Source organism: Kogia breviceps, chromosome 5, assembly GCF_026419965.1.
Source record: "Kogia breviceps isolate mKogBre1 chromosome 5, mKogBre1 haplotype 1, whole genome shotgun sequence".
NCBI lineage: Eukaryota > Metazoa > Chordata > Mammalia > Artiodactyla > Physeteridae > Kogia > Kogia breviceps.
The window spans coordinates 15,786,099-15,805,136 of NC_081314.1; the positions used below are offsets into that span (position 1 = coordinate 15,786,099).

General features: G+C 39.0%; 1 protein-coding gene across 4 annotated transcripts in view; it reads left to right on the plus strand.

The window, feature by feature from the left end:
- The window catches only part of PIK3CB (phosphatidylinositol-4,5-bisphosphate 3-kinase catalytic subunit beta), a 198,022-nt gene extending 180,873 nt beyond the window's left edge, over positions 1 to 17,149 (plus strand). For all 4 annotated transcript variants that reach the window (XM_067033693.1, XM_059065159.2, XM_067033692.1 and 1 more), the window contains 5 exons: positions 7,852 to 8,019; positions 9,392 to 9,515; positions 13,829 to 13,974; positions 15,128 to 15,260; positions 15,630 to 17,149. In XM_067033693.1, the coding sequence (XP_066889794.1) occupies positions 7,852 to 8,019; positions 9,392 to 9,515; positions 13,829 to 13,974; positions 15,128 to 15,260; positions 15,630 to 15,767 (709 nt within the window). In that variant the 3' untranslated portion in view covers positions 15,768 to 17,149. The remainder of the gene's footprint in view (positions 1 to 7,851; positions 8,020 to 9,391; positions 9,516 to 13,828; positions 13,975 to 15,127; positions 15,261 to 15,629) is intronic.
- The last annotated feature ends 1,889 nt before the right edge of the window (positions 17,150 to 19,038 follow it).

Consider the following 19,038-nt stretch of genomic DNA (forward strand, 5'->3'; position numbering starts at 1 on the left):
TTGTTTGTTTTGTGACTTCTCAGCTAATTATGTAAGGTTTTTGTTCTTTGTCATGTGTGGTCACTGATTTCTCTGCCTGGTTAGTTTATTGGTCAGCTAATGATTAACCACAGATTTCCTTAAATGCCTGGAATTCTTAAGTCTTTCAGTCTTTACTGAGAGGTTCTGTGTGCATGTTGGGGCATTCCGTCAGGAGTCAGCCAGGTAGTTCAGAGCTGTGCCTTAGCCTTAACTTGTGTAAGCCTCAGAGTTAGTAGGAGGTGAGAGCTAGGGCCTTCTAGCTTCTTTCCTGTCCATTTGCACAGCCCCAGGAATGCATACAACCATCGCCATGCACATGACTTCTAGATTCCTATGGGAATGTTGTAGTGTTTCACTGTCCCCTGTGAACATCTCATTCCACAGTTTATTCAAGTTTTTTAGTTAGCTTATTGTTTGCCCCAACTATTATTTACCTCTAAGACAGCTGCAGTGTTAAACAATTGATTCAGATTATTTTTGAGGAACACCGCCAGCTAAAAGGCAGTTCACAGTAGGCACGGTCTGAGTCAGGTCAAAGAAACAGTGTGGGTGGGATCTTCCTGGAAGCTACTAGAGAGTTCAAAAAATGACAGTTACGTAGAAATGAGGCTTTGAAGGAGCTCCAACCCCGTTTTTGCCCCCTCTAGTGGCTACCAGATTGCTGTAGTCACAATGATTATGTGCCATTTGTTGCCAAGTCTACTGCAGAACTGGGAAGTAGGTAAGATTGGAATAAGTAATGGTAAAACTCAACTGAGATTCAGCCGTTTTCTTCAAGAAACACTCCCCAGATTGTTCAACCCATTTTTGTATTTCCATATTACTGAAATAGTTGATTCTTGACAATTTTTTGCCAGTGTTCTTGTTGTTTTTATGGAAGAGTGGATTTTCAAATGTCTTTAACTCCCTGTTTTTGCTGACATTACCTGGTTATACAGCTGCTTTCCAAAGAAACCTTGAAGATGTTATTCCATGGTATTCTGACCTCTGTTGTTATTTTTAAAAGTCTGCTGTCAGTCTAAACTGCCATTGCAGAAAAAAATTTCTCTTTGCCTTTCATTTCTGCAGTTTTATTGTAATTTGTCTGTGTATGGATTTCTTTTTATTTATTTTTACTTCCCCATTCTCATTGTATATTTTCAGTCAAAGAAAATCACCTCTTTTAGTTTCTACAGAATGTATCCATATTCTTCAACATTGCAGTTCTCTCACTCTCACAGTCTTCTCCTGCAACTTTAATAGATGTATATTGGTTTTCCTTGTTCTGTCTTGCATTTCTCTTAACCTCTTTCCTATTTCTCTCCTTTATGCAACATTTTTTTGTAGTTTCTTTTATTCTGTCTTCCATTTCACTAATTATCTCTTCAGTATTGTCTAATCTCTTGTGTATCAGTGTAGTATGTTTATTTCAATGACTGTTTTTATTTAGGAGTTGTATTTGATTTTGTTTTGTATACCTGTTCTTTTTTTAATACTGTACTCTCCTTATGCTTTCTATTCCTCTTCATGTCTTTCATCATTTTAGCATCTCTTTCATATTGTTCTGTTTTATCTCTTAGGGTGTTACCTTTTCATTTATCTGCTTAATCTTATTCATTTCCTTGTGTAGTTAATAATATTTGGCTTTGGATTCATTATTGGTGAGTTTTGTGTTTTCTGTAAGGGTCGTTTCCTCCTTAGGGTGTGAAAGTTTGCCCCCCAAAATGAATTTTGGTCTAGTTTATGCTTTTGCCCAAGCTCTTTATGCACGATCAATCAGTTTTTATGTTAATTCTTTGCCTTCAGGCTCTCATACCTCATAAGTATTTATATTATATTTGAATCTCATAAGAATATGGGAAGGCTTGGGGTTTTTTTGCACTTTCATGAGCCCCTCCCCCATTTTTATTGCCCACCCAGGGCCCAGGTTAGATGGCAGACTTTCATGGTATATCGTCTCATCAATGAGCAGACCTTTTCTAGTTCCCTTCATGCATTTGACAGCCCTTTTAGAGCCCCAGCTCCTGCCAAGTCCAGATCCTGCCTCTCATGGACTCAAGACTATGTCTCTTTTCTCATGGGCATTAAAATGTTAACCAAGTCAGTAACTTCCTGAGCCACTACTATGAATAATCTATATTTCTGAGATATAGAAGTCTCCTTTTTTTCTTTATTAATAATAACTTTTAAAAAACATTTTTACTTCATCTGTTATTTTTTAATGTGTTTTAGTATCTACAGCAACTTTGTCCACAAGGTTGCTAGAAACAGTTACACGTGGGATTGACTTTATCCCTACGAGATTATAAGTATTTCTTGATTTCATTTCAAGTTCATTAAAAACTTAAAACAGTTGATATTTATTGACTGAACCAGGTTTTGTATTAGGTTCTTCACATGTGTAATGACATGTAATTTACAACTTTAGTTGTGTTATTCCTTTTTAGCAGATGAGAAATTTAAACTTAAGGGACTTTAAACAGTTTGTCAAAGGTTACAAAAATAATAAGTGGTGGAGCTAGATTCAAATTGTGGTCTGTCAGACACTAAACTTGATTTCAGTTATGTTATTTTGGTAGTGTAAGTGAGAAAAATTGTGGTAAGACCTATCTAGTAACTATTTGTTTATCAAAGTATTCTGGTGCCCCAAATATGTAATTGTCCATTGATTTTTTTAAGAGGTTTTTAGTCTTTAGATTTTTTTTTTCCAGCATAAACTTTTCTAGTGCTATTGAGGTAGAAAGAACAATTTGCTGTGGGTTTTGTTCCTTGAATGGCACTTGTAGGAATACCTAATACAGAAGTATTGGAATACAGAAGTGAGATTATAGTTCATAAATAAAGGACCTTTGAGTACCATAAATGACAAAGAGTTTTGCTTTTAAACTAGCAGTGGTTTGTAATATAGCTGTGTAAAAATAGAAAAAAAATAGTTTTGAATAGGTAGCAAAATTTTTGGTCAGTCACTTACTCATAAGAAACACTATGTAGATAAGAGGAGAATGGGTGATTGTAAGAAACTCTCCCTGGGGAACACAAACCCAGAGGGGTCTGGCCTACCTTTTTTCTTTTTTCTTTTGGTTTTAGTGGCACACAGCCACAACCTGTTTGTTTACATATAGTCTGTGGCTGCTTTTATGCTATAACTGCAAAATTGAGTTAGTTACCTTATAGTCTACAGCACCTAAAATCAAAATATTTACCATCTGGTTCAGTCCAGTAAAAGTTTATTGACCCTTCTTTTTTTTTTTAAATTTATTTATTTTATTTATTTATTTTTGGCCACATTGGGTCTTCGTTGTGGTGCGCGGGCTTCTCACTGCAGTGGCTTCTCTTGTTGCAGAGCACGGGCTCTAGGCGCACAGGCTCAGTAGTTGTGGCTCGCGGGCTTAGTTGCTCCACGGCATGTGGGAATCTTCCTGGACCAGGGTTTGAACCCGTGTCCCCTGCATTGGCAGGCAGATTCTTTTTTTTTTTTTTTTTTTTTTTTTGCGGTATGCGGGCCTCTCACTGTTGTGGCCTCTCCCATTGCGGAGCACAGGCTCGGGACGCGCAGGCCTAGCGGCCATGGCTCACGGGCTTAGTTGCTCCGCGGCATGTGGGATCTTCCCGGACCGGGGCACGAACCCGTGTCCCCTGCATCGGCAGGCGGATTCTCAACCACTGCGCCACCAGGGAAGCCCGGCAGGCAGATTCTTAACCACTGCGCCACCAGGGAAGCCCCTGACCCTTCTTATAAAGTAAACCCCAATGAAAATTTTACTTCATTTGTCCATAAAAAATGGGGAAAACTTTTCAAGCATAGGCTCATAACTTGTTGGTTCTTTCCAAGGTCAGCACATAAGCTACATAGTGGTCTCCTTTGCTAAGAGCAGATTCTGGCCGTATGATGAGTCTTGTTAATTACGAAAGGCTGAGCTAAAGACTTTGTCCTCAGTTCAGTCAGACTAATAGAAAGCCTCAACTAAGTTCTTTTCTCTTAGTTTTTTTGTTTTACCCATTCTATTTAACTGCAAAGCACATTTAGCATCAAATAAAGTTCATTGTGACCTCAGGCAAAGGGAGGCAGTCACATGTGGGAGTGCTAGAAATAAACCTGGTATCTGTCTGAGGGGAAGCAATGTGTGTCTAACAAGCAAAAGGAACTTGTCTGTTCAGTGAGATCTTTGCTGACTTTTTGTACTCTGACCTCATGTTTAAAAAAATATGCAGGACTTCAATTCTTTTGAGTTCATTTTCAAACCAATACCTTTTTTTTCCCACCAAACATTTTTTACTGTTTCTATAAATATACATGCCCCAGTGTTCCTGTTGTACGTGTTTTTCTTTTGGCCAGCTGTTCAGGTTAAACCTGTTCATGTAGCACACACTCTTTTAAGTTCAGTGTCAAATCTTTATATACCTTCTACACATTACTATTTTGATCAGAATATTTTAGCACCTGCAAAAGTGCCATGTTAGCATGAATGAAAGTGCATATTTCTCATTTTCATTTTTCTCTGATGTCTCAAAATATTCTTTTGGTATCTTCCATGCCAAATTAGAACATTTGTAAGCCATCAGTATGTTAGAACACCCTGACCTTTGGTCAGCAAATAGGTAATTAGACTTTTCTGTCAAGTCTGATAGGTTGCATGTAAACCTACCTGGCATTTTGGTAGATTTGACAGTCCCATCTCGTGCCCCCGCCCCCCATACAGATTGTCTTCACTGTGACTTTATATTTGAGTTGCACTAATGGAGTTTACTTCCCTTTTAAGAGAGCTACACAGCAGTTCTAATGACACTGGTTTCGGTAGTTAGAAGGATGAAGGAAGAAGATGGAAGCAATGCAAGCCTTAGGTAAAAGAATTATACTTGCCTCCTTTTGAAGCAATGCGCTAAGGTACCACTGAGACTTGGAGTCAAGGCCAGAGAAAACTTTCTACGTACTCATTCAGAGTAGGGTGATGGGGCTGCCATCCCCACTGCTGTAGAATTTATCTCATTTTACAATTCTTGCTTTAATGGAAAGATAACAAATTGCTCCTTGGGTCAGAGACTCTGAGAAAGGAAGATAAACATTACTAAGCGTTGTCATGGCCTTTATAAGAAGTTGAGTGTAAAGGGTGCCCCCGTAAGGTGGTCAGGGCTCCGAGAGTTTGTCCCCAGCTTGACTTCTGTCAAACTGTCTCTATGAGAAGGATGTTTTTTCCTTCCCATTGTGAGCATTCCATCCTCAAGACACTAAATGCTTTCATCATTGTCTGCTTTTGAAGAGGAAACTGTTGGACTTTTGCCCAGTTTGACTGCAAGTGGGATAGGAGGAGATGTAGGAAAGTGAGCCAAAGTGCACTTTAACCAGACAGTGTTTACTTCACATGTGTTGTGTCACGATAAGGATAGGGGTATTGGTAAAAACTTTCATGCTCCATAGCTACCTTTTCTAGTGAAGCATAAACTTTAAAAAAGAGAAATAAATTAATAATGCATATGTAAAGCAGGCTATTGGTATATCAGGCTGTCAGCATGAAGTTTCACAATTTTGCTTCCAACCATATTTTGCTAGAACTAGGGAAGTGCTTAAAGAGGCATAAAATTAAACTGTTGGTTGGAAGGAAATTTAGGAACTATTAAATGAAACTCTCCTCTTTTATCTGATTATTACACACACTACCACACTCATTCATTCCCCCAGCGTGCACGCACACACACACACACACACACACACACTCACATATTTTCTCTTTGGTAAAGTCTTTATGTGGCAGATAGAGGTACGCGTGGTCTTTCCAACACTGACTCTTCTCCTCACCTGGCTTTTGTGCTCCCCCTGTACTTTCCTCTGTCCCTCATGTCCTTCCTCCTCACAGAGATCTTTCTTGACTATTGACATCTTCTACTGGTACTTCTCATTTATCCGTTGATCACATGCACATTGTGCATTTGTGGTTTGTCTGATCAGTGAGCGCAGGGACTACATTTTTGGCTCATTTCTGTGTCACCAGCAGCTAACACAATGCTTGGCACATAGCTGTACTCATATATGTATAGAACCTGTGAATTCTATACATTGCATTTTCTGTAGTCACCTGACTTTTATTTGAACTTGGCAAGGTATCTTATTCCATTTTGTATTTGCTCTAGTGATAATACCATTTTTAGAAAACTGAAGAAAATGTTGACAACCAAAATGAGAAAAGGATAATATTAATATATGAAGAACTCATATAAATCTCTAAGGAAAATGTTTAAAGCTCTAATAAATAGACCAAGTATGTGATTAGCTAATTCACAAAAGAAATTCTACATAAAATGGCTAAAAGAGACCTGAGAAAATGCTTATTTTCACTAGGGATCATATAAATGCAAAGCAAAGCAAAATCCTACCTATAGATTTAGCAAAAATTATTTGGCACAAGAAGCAGCCTGAGAGACCTCTTACACAGTGACTCTGTAGACTGTGTTAGGTTAAAAAGATAGCTTTAGAGCCACTCAGACCTAGTTTTAAGTCTTGGATCTTCCACTTGGTTAAATGTATGACTTCTTTGCAAATTAATTTTATGTCTCGTTTGTAAAATTGGGAATTTACCTATTTATAGGGATTTTGTTATTGTTTATTTAATTCATTCAGAAATACTTATTGAGTGCCTGCTTTGTGCCCAAACACATTCTCAGGTACTGAGGATACACAGGGAACAAATTATCCCTGGCTGATGGAATTTACATCCTAATGGTAGAGACAGACAATAAACAAACACATAAATAAAATGTACAGGATGTTGGATAGTGTTGAGGGCTATAGAGGAAAATAAAGCAGGGAAGAGATGGCAGGTAGTATGTCACTGTGTTGCTATTTTATATAGGATGATTCAGGAGTCCCTTACTGATAACGGTGACATTTCAGCAAAGATTTCAAAGTGGTAAGGGAGTAAACCATGTAGATGTCTTGGGGAAGAATGTTCCAAGCAGAGAAAATAACACAGATAAAGGAATGAGGGAATATTGTACCTGATATGTTTGGGGAATAGCAATGGAGCCAGTATAGTAAGAACAAGTGAGCAAGGGGAAGATACCAAGAGTGGTGAAGGGGGGACGAGATTGAAGGTCTTGTGAGCTACAACAAGCGGGTTGGCTTTCACTTAGGTGGGAAGTCATGGCTGAAATTTCAGCCAGGGGAGTGACATAATATGAGTATATTTTAAATGGATTATGTTGCTGTTGCATTTAGAACAGACTGTGCTGTGGAAGCAGGTAGACTAATTAGGAAACTTGAATTTTGAATAGGGGTTGATGGTGACCTGGTGGACTAGGGTGGTAGCTTAAGGAAGGGTGGAGACAGAGAACTACTTAGACTCTGTGCATTTTCAAGGTACGTAAATATTAGGCATGAGAGGAAAAGTGAAAGATTACAAGGTCTTGGGCTTGAACAACTGGAAGGATGGAGTTGTTGTTAACCAAGGTAATGTGTAGAGTGCTTAGCCTGCTGTGTGGCACCTACTAGGTGCCACATAAAGGGTGGTTCCTTTCCCCAAAATTTAGGGTAAAAATGAAAGACTTTTCCTTTTTCTGATGTGCTTGTGTCCACCTACACAAACAAATAGAATATTTCACCAGAATAATTAGATAACAAATTATACCTTTAGCTGGCACATTGGAATTTAGTAAATTACTCCATCTGTTCACCAAGATACTTACACTCTAATAGAAAGTGGAACTAATATTTTTCTATATGACTGATACAGTAATGGCAAGGGTATCAATAGTAATAAAACTTTTTTAAAAATCAAAGAGAAAACACACTCTGTCAGTGTTTCATTTTATGGATAACATACACATGTGACTCTTTATGCCCCTTTTTTTTCTTTTCAGGATGCTGCCTTATGGCTGTTTAGCAACAGGAGACCACTCTGGCCTCATTGAAGTTGTGAGCACCTCTGAAACAATTGCTGACATTCAGCTGAACAGTAGCAATGTGGCTGCAGCAGCAGCCTTCAACAAAGATGCCCTTCTGAACTGGCTTAAAGAATACAATTCTGGGTTAGTGTATTTTGTTTGATTAGCATTCTTCTGAACAAACTGCCAAACAAATAACTGTTCTCTCAATTAGAATCATCAGTGTCCTAGAGGAAATATTAGTGTTATTTATTGCTTCATTTCAGGTTAGATCAAAATGACAAATAGGCCTTCCTAAAATCTTACAGAAAATTAGCATTGAATTCTGCTTCATCTAGATCAAATCTCAGAGCTGGGCAGTAGTTTAAAAATCTAAGAATTTAAGTGTTTAACAAATAACATGTAACTTTTTAAGTGCATGAACTTGTGTAATTATGTGAATGTATGAACCTAAGTAAATTTTCAATAGATTTTTAAAATAGAAGTAAATGAGTTTGTAGACTTATCTCTCCAAACTAAAAAAATACAGTGCTAGGAATTGTGTTATTTACAATTATCGTGTTGGAAAAGCCCTAATACATAGGAAATTAAGAAATTTCAGAGTGAGGGGAAAACACTGCAAGTATTTTTGGCTGAAGATTTTGAAGTCAGACTTAAATGTTATCATTGGCAAAATCCAAGAACTTGGACTTCCCTGGTGGCGCAGTGGTTAAGAATCTGCCTGCCAATGCAGGGGACTTGGGTTCAAGCCCTGGTCTGGGACGATCCCACCCCACATGTTGTGGAGCAACTAAGCCTGTGTGCCACAACTGTGGAGCTTGCGTGCTGCAACGAATGAAGCCCACGCTCCTAGAGCCCGTGCTCCACAATTAGAGAAGTCCATGCACCGCAACGAAGAGTAGCCCCTGCTCGCCACAACTAGAGAGAGCCTGCATGCAGCAGTGAAGACCCAATGCAGCCAAAAATAAATAAATAAATGAATAAATAAATTTTTAAAAATCCAAGAACTTGTATGTGAGAATTAGTTTTCAAATTTTGATTTTAGGGCCTTGTCCCTGAAGGGTCTCTATTAGTTACTTCTGATTTTAAGTCAGTGATTTTAATGGTTGGAACTGTAATACTAAACTCTTAAATATGGTATTCTAGTCTTCAGTCAAAACTACAAAAATGTTCCAAAACCCAGAATCATTCAGCCAAGCTGATGGTCTCCTCTCATTACTATGCATATGAACCTACCCCCGTCCCCCACCGAAATGTGAGCCCCAGGACACAGCAGTTTGACTAGTTGATGTTCAGTAATCTGATGTCTTTGAGCAAGCCTGCTGACTCCTCCCTGCCCTGCTCCTCTGATCATCATCCTCACTCTCGGCTGATCCAGCATCTTCTTATATGGTTTTGGCAGCTCTGTGTTGCAGTTGTTCTCACATTAAAAAGGAAACAGAAGTGTGGATTGGCTCCATCCCACACATTTGGAGGCTGAAACCCTTCCTTGCTCCTATTTTTTTCTCTTATTCAGGGATGACCTGGACCGAGCCATTGAGGAGTTTACCCTGTCCTGTGCCGGCTACTGTGTAGCTTCTTATGTCCTTGGGATTGGTGACAGACATAGTGATAACATCATGGTCAAAAAAACTGGCCAGGTAAGCAACTTCCCAGAGTGCCAAGGGCCTCAGTGATGCTGTTAACTTATGTGCAGCACAATCTCTTGTGAAACTCAGATTCTCTATGAGTCTCAGTCATGCCTTTGTCTTTACTTTTATTTCCCACCCCTTGTTTCATATGCCATCTGCTTCATATATTGGTTTGTTTGCTTGAAGTTAGGTGATAAGCATTTATTTAAATGTTTAAAAAATTATTTAGGTTATTTACAAGTGACCTATTCCTTCAATATAAGAAATTGTATTTGGGACACATATGTACCTAAGAGTAGAAGGAGCAGATAATGTGAAGGATGTATTAACTTTAAAGAAGATAAGTGTTAAAAAAAGAAAACGTTGAGACAAACCCCACTTGAGGCATTTTTTCTTTTAGAATATCAGATATAATCATCTGTGGGAGTAAGGCGATATGGAGTATGACTCATATAATTTTGGGGTAGCTAGGGGGCTAGATCAGGTTATTTAATATAAAGAAGCTCTTAGTTTTTTTTTTTGTTGTTTATTTATTTATTTATTTTATTTTTATTGGAGTATAATTGCTTTACAATGGTGTGTTAGTTTCTGCTTTATAACAAAGTGAATCAGTTATACATATACATATGTTCCCATATCTCTTCCCTCTTGCATCTCCCTCCCTTCCACCCTCCCTATCCCACCCCTCTAGGTGGTCACAAAGCACGGAGCTGATCTCCCTGTGCTATGCGGCTGCTTCCCACTAGCTATCTATTTTAAGTTTGGTAGTGTATATATGTCCATGTCACTCTCTCACTTTGTCACAGCTTACCCTTCCCCCTCCCCACATCCTCAAGTCTGTGCTCTAGTAGGACTGTGTCTTTATTCCCATCTTATCCCTAGGTTCTTCATGACTTTTTTTTTTCTCTTAGATTCTGTATATATGTGTTAGCATACAGTATTTGTTTTTCTCTTTCTGACTTACTTCACTTTGTATGACAGACTCTAGGTCCATCCACCTCACTACAAATAACTCAATTTCGTTTCTTTTTATGGCTGAGTAATATTCCATTGTATATATGTGCCACATCTTCTTTATCCATTCATGCGATGATGGACACTTAGGTTGCTTCCATCTCCTGGCTATTGTAAATAGAAGCTCTTAGTTTTGAAGTGAAAATTTTCTCATTCTTCAGAGTGACTTTTGTTTGTAAATTCTTTAATATTAAGCAAAGACAGATGAAATAATTTGAGACTCTTTCAATTTAGCCACCCTTAGAATTCCCTGACACTAGGGGCATTCCAGAGTAAAGACTCTGAGTCACTCTGTGAACTCTGGCTGTAGGTGGGACCCAGAGTTTTATACCTCCTTGGAGATCTGGGTAGTTCTGGCTTGAGCTTTTGAGAGTTGAACCTTGTGTTCACACTTAAAAGGATTCCCTCCGACTTCTGGTTAATCAGGTTGAAACACAGGTTTTTCTCCATTCTTTCTTGATGCCCTTCTAATATATTGAGGAATAAGAAATATGTAAATCCAAGAAGTCAAAGATAATAGGAAAAGAGGCCAACAGTGGGTAAAAGACATCAACAGATTTGGGGATGAGCAAAAGCAAAATGGAAAAATAGCAATGACTCGGCGTAGCTGAGAAAATGGCTACTTGTGGAAGGGTGTGTCAGTCTGAGGAAAGCTCTGGAATCGGGACACTAGGTGATGCTGAAGGTGGGGAAAGGGGAAGAGGCTGAAAACAGGATTGATTGGCAGTTTATATTTGGAGCAATTAGGTGCTTATATCTCCTTCCCAACTCTAAGAAGGGCTAGAGGATTTATTCTCTGAAGAAACCAATTCTTCTGACTCAAGAACAAACAGGTTCTATGGAAGCTAAGGGTAAGGTGCCATATTAAAAATAGGGACGGAGTGAAAGTTGGCCTGATAAATGTATGATTCCCAGCCATTTCTGCTTGCTTTGCTCCAAGAACAGTAGCAACCAGGTATATATTCCCACTCTCGTAATAGACTAGATGGTTCTTCTCAAGAGAAACTGATCAGTTCCAGTGAAAAGGCTTACTTACACATGCTGACTTTTGAGGTCTCTCCCCAGATACTCTGCAAGGAAGCCCACTGATCAACAATCATACCATGTCCATAGATTTTTCATTCATCTTTTTAGTGACTCATTCTTAAATATGAATGGTCAACCAAAGATTATCAGACATTTGTTGAAAGCGTCCACCATGAAAGAGACCAAATCAAGCAAACTGAAGGGAGGGGGAAAGAAGTACTCTGAGAAAACAGTACCTGCAGTAAACAGAGGATGATTTAAGAAATAAAAACAGAAAAGATACTGCATCTATGAAGTAGTAAGATTCTAATTTTTAAAAATTAGAAAATAGAATTCTTAGAAATTAAAAAGAGGAACAAATAAAATTAAAATAGAAGAAGTATAAACTAAAGATCAACTAACATTTCTTGAACTCTTTAACTTGTGGAAAGCACAGTTCTTTAAGTTCTTTATATATGTTAACTCCTTTAATCCTTATGATAACCGTACAGAGTAAGTGGTAGTGTTATCCCCATTTACAGGTGAGAAGATTGACACAACAGAGTGTGGACATGACAGGATTTAAATCCTGGCAGTTTGGCCCAGATTCTGTTTTTTAGGCACCAGGCTATATATTGCCCTTTAATATCCCCCAAAGTACCAAGATATCTGATAAGTAGAAGAAAGAGGATCCAGAAAATGATAGAGGATCAGTCTAGGGAGGTTCACCATCTAGCCTAATAAAAGTTACAGAAAGAAGTAGCACACAAGAAGGAGGGAAGGAACTTACCCCAAAATAATACAAAAACATTTCCCAAAGCTGATGTTTGTGACTATCCAGTCAAAAGGGCACGAAAGTTCCCTTACAGTAGATGAGAAAACCCTTACGAAGGCCATTCACTGTGACATTTCAGTGCATCAGGCATAAAGTGATGGTCTTAAAACCTTCCCAGAGATACAGCAAGCCACTTACCAGGGCTCAGAAGTCAGAAGGACTTGACTTCTAAATAGCATTGGAAACTATATAAGACAGTGGGAATTAGCCTTCATGATTTTGAGTGAAAATGATTTCTAACCTAGAATTCTATACCAGACTTTCAGTATGAATGTAGAACAAAGACATTTTCAAACATAAGGTTTCAAAAGCTGTATCTCCTCTGAATCTTTTTTCGGGAGGATGCCAGAAAAAGGGCATCCATGAAAATAAGGGTCTCAACTGGGGTGCTTTTGCCCTTGGGGGACATTTGTCAATGCCTGAAGACAATTCTGGTTGTCAGGATGGGGGAGGGGGTATTCTACAGGCATCTGTGGGTAGAGGCTAGGGGTGTTGCCAAACATCTTATAGTGTATGTAAGATAGAACCTCACAACAAAGAATTTTAGGGCCTAAATGTCAGTAATGCCAAAAGCGAGAAAGCCTGGTCTACACCAAAAGAGAAAATGATGTGGAACCCAGGAAACAGGGACTGCAAATGGGAGGAGAGTGAAGGTTGAGCATGGGGTGATTGTTCTTTGGCAGGCTTAGAGAACAGCCAGCCCAGACAGGAGCTAACAGATTACCTGAGCATGTGGAAAACCATTGTGAAATGATTTTTAGATTTTTAAGATTTTGTGAAGAATTAATGACCAGATCATAGAACACTAAGACAAAAAATAGTTTTGTCAAGAAAAAAGATGGACAAAAAAAGGAAGTATAATCATAGTATACTATTACCACATGGCTTACATACTTTGAACAATATAAACACTGGATATTGATTTAACCAGAAATTATGATATAATGTGTTGCATTATGAGGCATGACATCAGCACAGAAGCACTAAATCTTTACCTTCCATAATAATCCAAAATTAGGAATTAAAAAATAATTATAAACATACTATTTAGAAAAATGGAGACATATATCAGGAAAAACATGTGGGGAGAAGTTACCTCTAAGTAGTAGTGCTTAAGGTGGTGAGGGAACTGGTGGGGCAAGGTTGTACTCTCTTTTTGTTTTGTTTCTGTGTGTAAAACTATTTGATTTTTAAAAATCAAACATGTTTATTATTTGGATGTATTTTTCTTTTTAAAGATTCATCTTTCCCACGTGTATATGCAGTTTAATATCAGGGTTATTATTGAATATAAAAGACCTTCAAATGTCAGAGCACTCTTTTCCCAAATGATCCAGGAGGCTGTGTAGTGTCTCTACTACTACTCCATTTGATGTAGTGCGTGGGGGTCTAGGACTGTTGAGGCCTTGCGTTTTTATTTGGAACCCACCAGAAAAAAAGGGGAAATTAAATCCCATTTGTTTTCCAGCTCTTCCACATTGACTTTGGACATATTCTTGGAAATTTCAAGTCTAAATTTGGCATTAAAAGGGAGAGAGTGCCTTTTATTCTTACCTATGATTTCATTCATGTAATTCAACAAGGAAAAACAGGAAACACGGAAAAGTTTGGCCGGTGAGTATTGTCCTCATGTCAGCGTAAACGCATCTAATGTTTTCTCAACTGACTAGCTAGACTAGCATTTCACAGGGAGGTATATTTAGATTGGGGAGATAGTCAGTCTGCTAACAGAAGGCTTTGGGGGAACTTGCCTGTCAGATCCTGTTCTGGTTCAAAGAAGAGAAAACAAATGCTAGAAATTTGAAATAAATTATTGTTTTATTCCAATAGTATACCACCTTTTACCTGTATTAGAAAATTCTCTGAAACTGTTAAGACATTTGATAGTGAGATGCTGAGAGGGACTGGCATTTTGCTGTCATTCTATGTGAAGTGCAGTAAGAGCGTCAGGGTTCAGGGAAAGACTTTGTATTCTCTGATCTATTCCTTGCTATTTGTAGGTTTCCAAGCACATTACTTGTCATCTTTACTTCTTCTTTTTAAATGGGGACAAAAATAATTATATTTCAGGGATATTTTGATAATGAGAGATATGTTACATGATGTGATCAACTCATCCATATACTTACCAAATGATTGCTATTATCATTTCCAGTTCCACATGGGTTTCTGTAGAATATAACTCTGGATCCATTTTCCTCTTCGGCAAAATTAGGGAGATAGGATTTGGTGGTCATTTTGAATGACCAGCTTGAAGAGGGGAGAGAGAAGGAAGGCAAGATGACAGGAAGGTACAATGCAAATTCATTGACACTGATTTGGGGGACATTAAAGAAATTAAGTCTCTGGGACTTAATTTCAAATCTAGAATCTAGAAGTATGGTCAGAAATCCTTATGGATTATAATCACCGCTTTTTAATAATTAATTTTTGTGACACATAGACTTAAAAAGCCTAGATTAAGTGTTAAATTGCCTTTTATTGTATAATTTCTATTTAATTTTAATTTTTCTATTTCTATCATATAATTTCTATTTAATTTTGTTTTTGAAAAAGATATGTGTGGTTTTAGAGAGCTTGATTTATTTTATGTAAATTCTAGTCCTGGGACAATTTTCAAAAGAGTAAAACTCAGAAATGAACCTTTAGTTGAGTAGAAATTTTCCAGCTCTTATGGAAAGTCTAGCTATATCTCTCATTTTCCTTTATGAAATTCGCTGTTTCCGTTCTAACATCATACTCTTGTGATTTGTTGCATCAACTAAAGGTTCCGCCAGTGTTGTGAGGATGCATATCTGATTTTACGACGGCATGGGAATCTCTTCATCACTCTCTTTGCACTGATGTTGACTGCAGGGCTTCCTGAGCTCACATCAGTCAAGGATATACAGTATCTTAAGGTATGAACCTCTTTTCTTTGTAAATTGGACTTCATGAGCATAGAGCTCAGCCATACCTACCTGTTTCATTCAGATGTTCAAAGGGAATGGAACAAAGTCATTTCCTGTGAGACAGTTTTACCCAGGAACGGTAGTGAAAAGCAGCTAAGTAGTTGTCTTGCAGTAATCATAAATTCACTTCATCTTCAAAAACCCTCTGGCAGAGGTCATATTATCACCATACCTTGGTGTTCATTCTCTCTCCCATAAGTGGTATTTGAATAAGGACATGGGGTATGCTGTGTGGCCAAGTCAGCCTCCTGCAGACTCTGAGGTTTGCACCTCACTACAGAGAATATATAAAATCAGATTTTTTTCCTTCATTTTCAGGACTCTCTTGCCTTAGGGAAGAGTGAAGAAGAAGCACTCAAGCAATTTAAGCAAAAATTTGATGAGGCACTCAGGGAAAGTTGGACTACTAAAGTGAACTGGATGGCCCACACAGTTCGGAAAGACTACAGATCTTAACGATCAGCCTTTGCTCCTAATGTATTTGTTGGTTTCGTTTAGTTTTCATTTTGCACTTGCACTAAATTGAACGTGACCCTGCCAGAGATGTTATAAAGGGAATGAAATCCTGGAACCCAGAGATAAATTTAAAACAATGGCATCCCACAGAAACCTAATCTGAACAATCCCTGATGACCACCCTCTGCTTTTGAATGCTTCCAAGATTCATCATGCAAACTGTCAACATTATGGATAATCATTTCCTGCTGACTTTGCACGCCAAGGAATGCTACTAGAGATTGTTTTTTGTCTTTCTGTTTTTTGTTTTTGTTTTTGTTTTTTAAGTATTTGGTACTTTTCTTGAAAGGTGTAAATACTTCTTTTTCATATTGTGACCAAGTGTTATCACTCAGCCAACTTATCCACACCTGGGGACTAGTAGCCGTTCTTACTTTCCAAATGAGGCTTAAAAGAAAGCTTTCTTTCTTCCCTTTTTAAATTGTGTAAACTACAAATTATAATATAATTTGAAATTATGATTATTTTTCGAAAGAAGTCTTTTAAACCTGTGGAAACGTTAATTCTTTTGTTGATACTTATCTACTGTGATAGCATCATCCCAGCCAGACTTGATGAAAATCTACTTGGTGAGGCAAATATAATTTATGCTGCATATATATTTATAAAATTTCTAGTGGGAGTTCTATATAAAAATGATGTTATTTTGATTTTCTTCAGCCTGTGTTTTAAAGTTTTACAAAAGCAGAGCTTTTTCCTAAGTTACTTTTGAGTTAACTATGTGATCCAGTTCTTCCAGCTGCTTCTATAATGAGGCACATATTAATACAGTTTTTACATGGTATCTATGAAAGAGTTCACTTCATAGAGCATAATACTTGAGCAAATGTATCCAAGACAGAAAGCAAATGAAAAGGAAACTATTTATGGAATAAACTCCAGGCCTAAAATTCAGTATTTTAGTAAAATGCCAGCTGTTCTTACCGTATTTATTAAAACTTGTAATAATGTGATTTTTCAAGGATATTAGTTCAAATTGAAATGTTTCATGCCACATGGAATTCTTTAATTTATTTGTTGAGGTACCATATATTTAGGGTGCTAGATGGCAGAAAAATGTTAATATGTGCAATAGGAACTACTGGTTTGAATGTGTAAATGGAGGCTCTTTCTGAGCACTGGCAACATCCAGCAAAACTACTGCTTATTCTCCAAAGACTATTGGGAGCTCTCAATCCTCAGTGACATGGGAAAGAGAACTGAGTATTTGCCCTGCGACTGAGTTTTCTATAGGAATTTTATTAAAGATTGTTTAATTTTGTTGTCTTCCTTAATGTTCTCAGTCAAATAAATGGGTGAGCTGGTTTTGGCTGCTCTTGGGATGTGTGGGCCTCTTCTTTATGGGCAGCACAGGACCTTGGCACTGGGACTCTTTAAGAAATGGTCAAGTCAATAGACAGACCAACCTCGGGGTAAACTAAGGCTCATGATCTCTTCCGTGACTTCTCTTCGTGTTTCCCAACCCCATCAAGCAGTATGGGAGGCCTTTTGGACTTTGGTTGGGAGCCTGAGGCAAGAGGGTGTCTTCACTGAGTTTCCACGCCTTTGGGAGGTATCCTGAGGTCTGGAAGAATGTCCCTTCAGTTACTCGGTACCCAAGGCCAGACTAGCCACTCTGTAGCTCTCTTCCATTGGGCAGGTGCTCAGAGCACAGTTTCTTGGAAATAACTCAGCTGATGGTGGGGATTGAACTCTGAACTGACCATTCCCAGGGCTGCTCTAGACTTGGTGAGAGTTGCAGAAATAGGACTGTAGGAGGACAGGTTTGTTCAGGGATCACTGTCTGATAGCAGTCCACCATTACATGTACCAGGTTACGGGTCAGGGGTTTGGAGAGTGGTGAGCATTGCCAGGCAGAAGTGGGCACCATTGTTTCCAGAGGGGTCTCCTCAGCCCATAGGTTCCTTGGTAAATATATGCTAAATCGGTGAATGTGAACGTCTTTAAGAGTAAGAAAGGGAAAGGAACCTCCCCAGGCAGTGCTGGACCTGAGGCCAGCTTGGCTCTTAACCACCTCTGCCGTAGACCCCCCCCATAGATAGCATGATAGCCCTCAGTAGCCGCTGAGCACTCCTACCAGGTGCTTCCTACACACTTGCTGACTTGCATGTCCCTGATTCTCAGGGGCTCTGCCTGAGCCAGAGAGATGGACGTGGCAGGCAGAGGATAGCCAACCAACAGAGCAGGTTAGGGGTCTGGACTGCAGGAATAGTTCCTTGCCTGGGGGCTGGTTACCCAATGCCTTGGCTCCCTGTCTTTTGGTTATTTCCCAAAACAAGATTTTGGAAGCTCTATACATTTCCATACTTGAGGACAGCATCTGTGTCTACCCTGGACTGGGAAGACAAAGGATGACTTTGTTGAACAAGTAATTCCTGAGTATTCTCCTCATGTCTGTATTCAAGACCCTGGGCTGCAGAAACTAGTATTTGCAATCCAGCTCTGCCTCTCTGACCTTGGAGTAAGGTATTTATTTTCTTTCTCAGGATCTGAGCTTCCTGTTTGTAAAGTGGGATTGGTAATAACTGCCCTACTCACTTCTGTGGGAGAGGCTAGTTTAAGACTGTGATTGGAACGTGTGCTGAGTCCCAACTCAGAGGCAATCTCATTTCTTTCCCTGCTTCCCCCTCCTGAAGGGAGGAATCTCAGGCAAGGGAAACCCCTTCCTGAGCTCTATGCTTGTCTCCTGTCTTCCAGTGTATTCTCAGTTCTGCCTTGTGCAGCCCATATCCCTGACTGTCAGCACCAGATCTTAGCCAGGCAGCCTGTAATGCAGGATTCACTTGTCTGCAGAAGGTGAAAGATTGGTCCATGACATGGAAAGCCGAGAGGTACCATGCCATGTGACCCTGACTATAGGGGACAAGCAGCTCTTAGGAGGGAGGAAGCAGGGTCTGTGGTTTCCCGGAGAAGTGGGCCTCTGAGCTGAGTCTTCAAGGACAGATAGGAGCTAGGTGAAGAGGTAATGGGAAGAGCATATTAGGCAGGAAGGTACAGCATATATAAAGCATGATTCATGGGCATTAACAGGATCAGCAGTTGCTTATTTCCACCTGCCTCTTCCCCTTCCTCCACACCAGAATGCTGCACCTCTTCCCAGGTAGGATCTAAACACCAGTCATGTCATCCTGGAGCCTCTTCCTCTTTCAGTAGCAGTAGCAGTTTTGTCCCCTTTTCCAATGGTGGAAAAACTGTCTGACAACACTTTCTT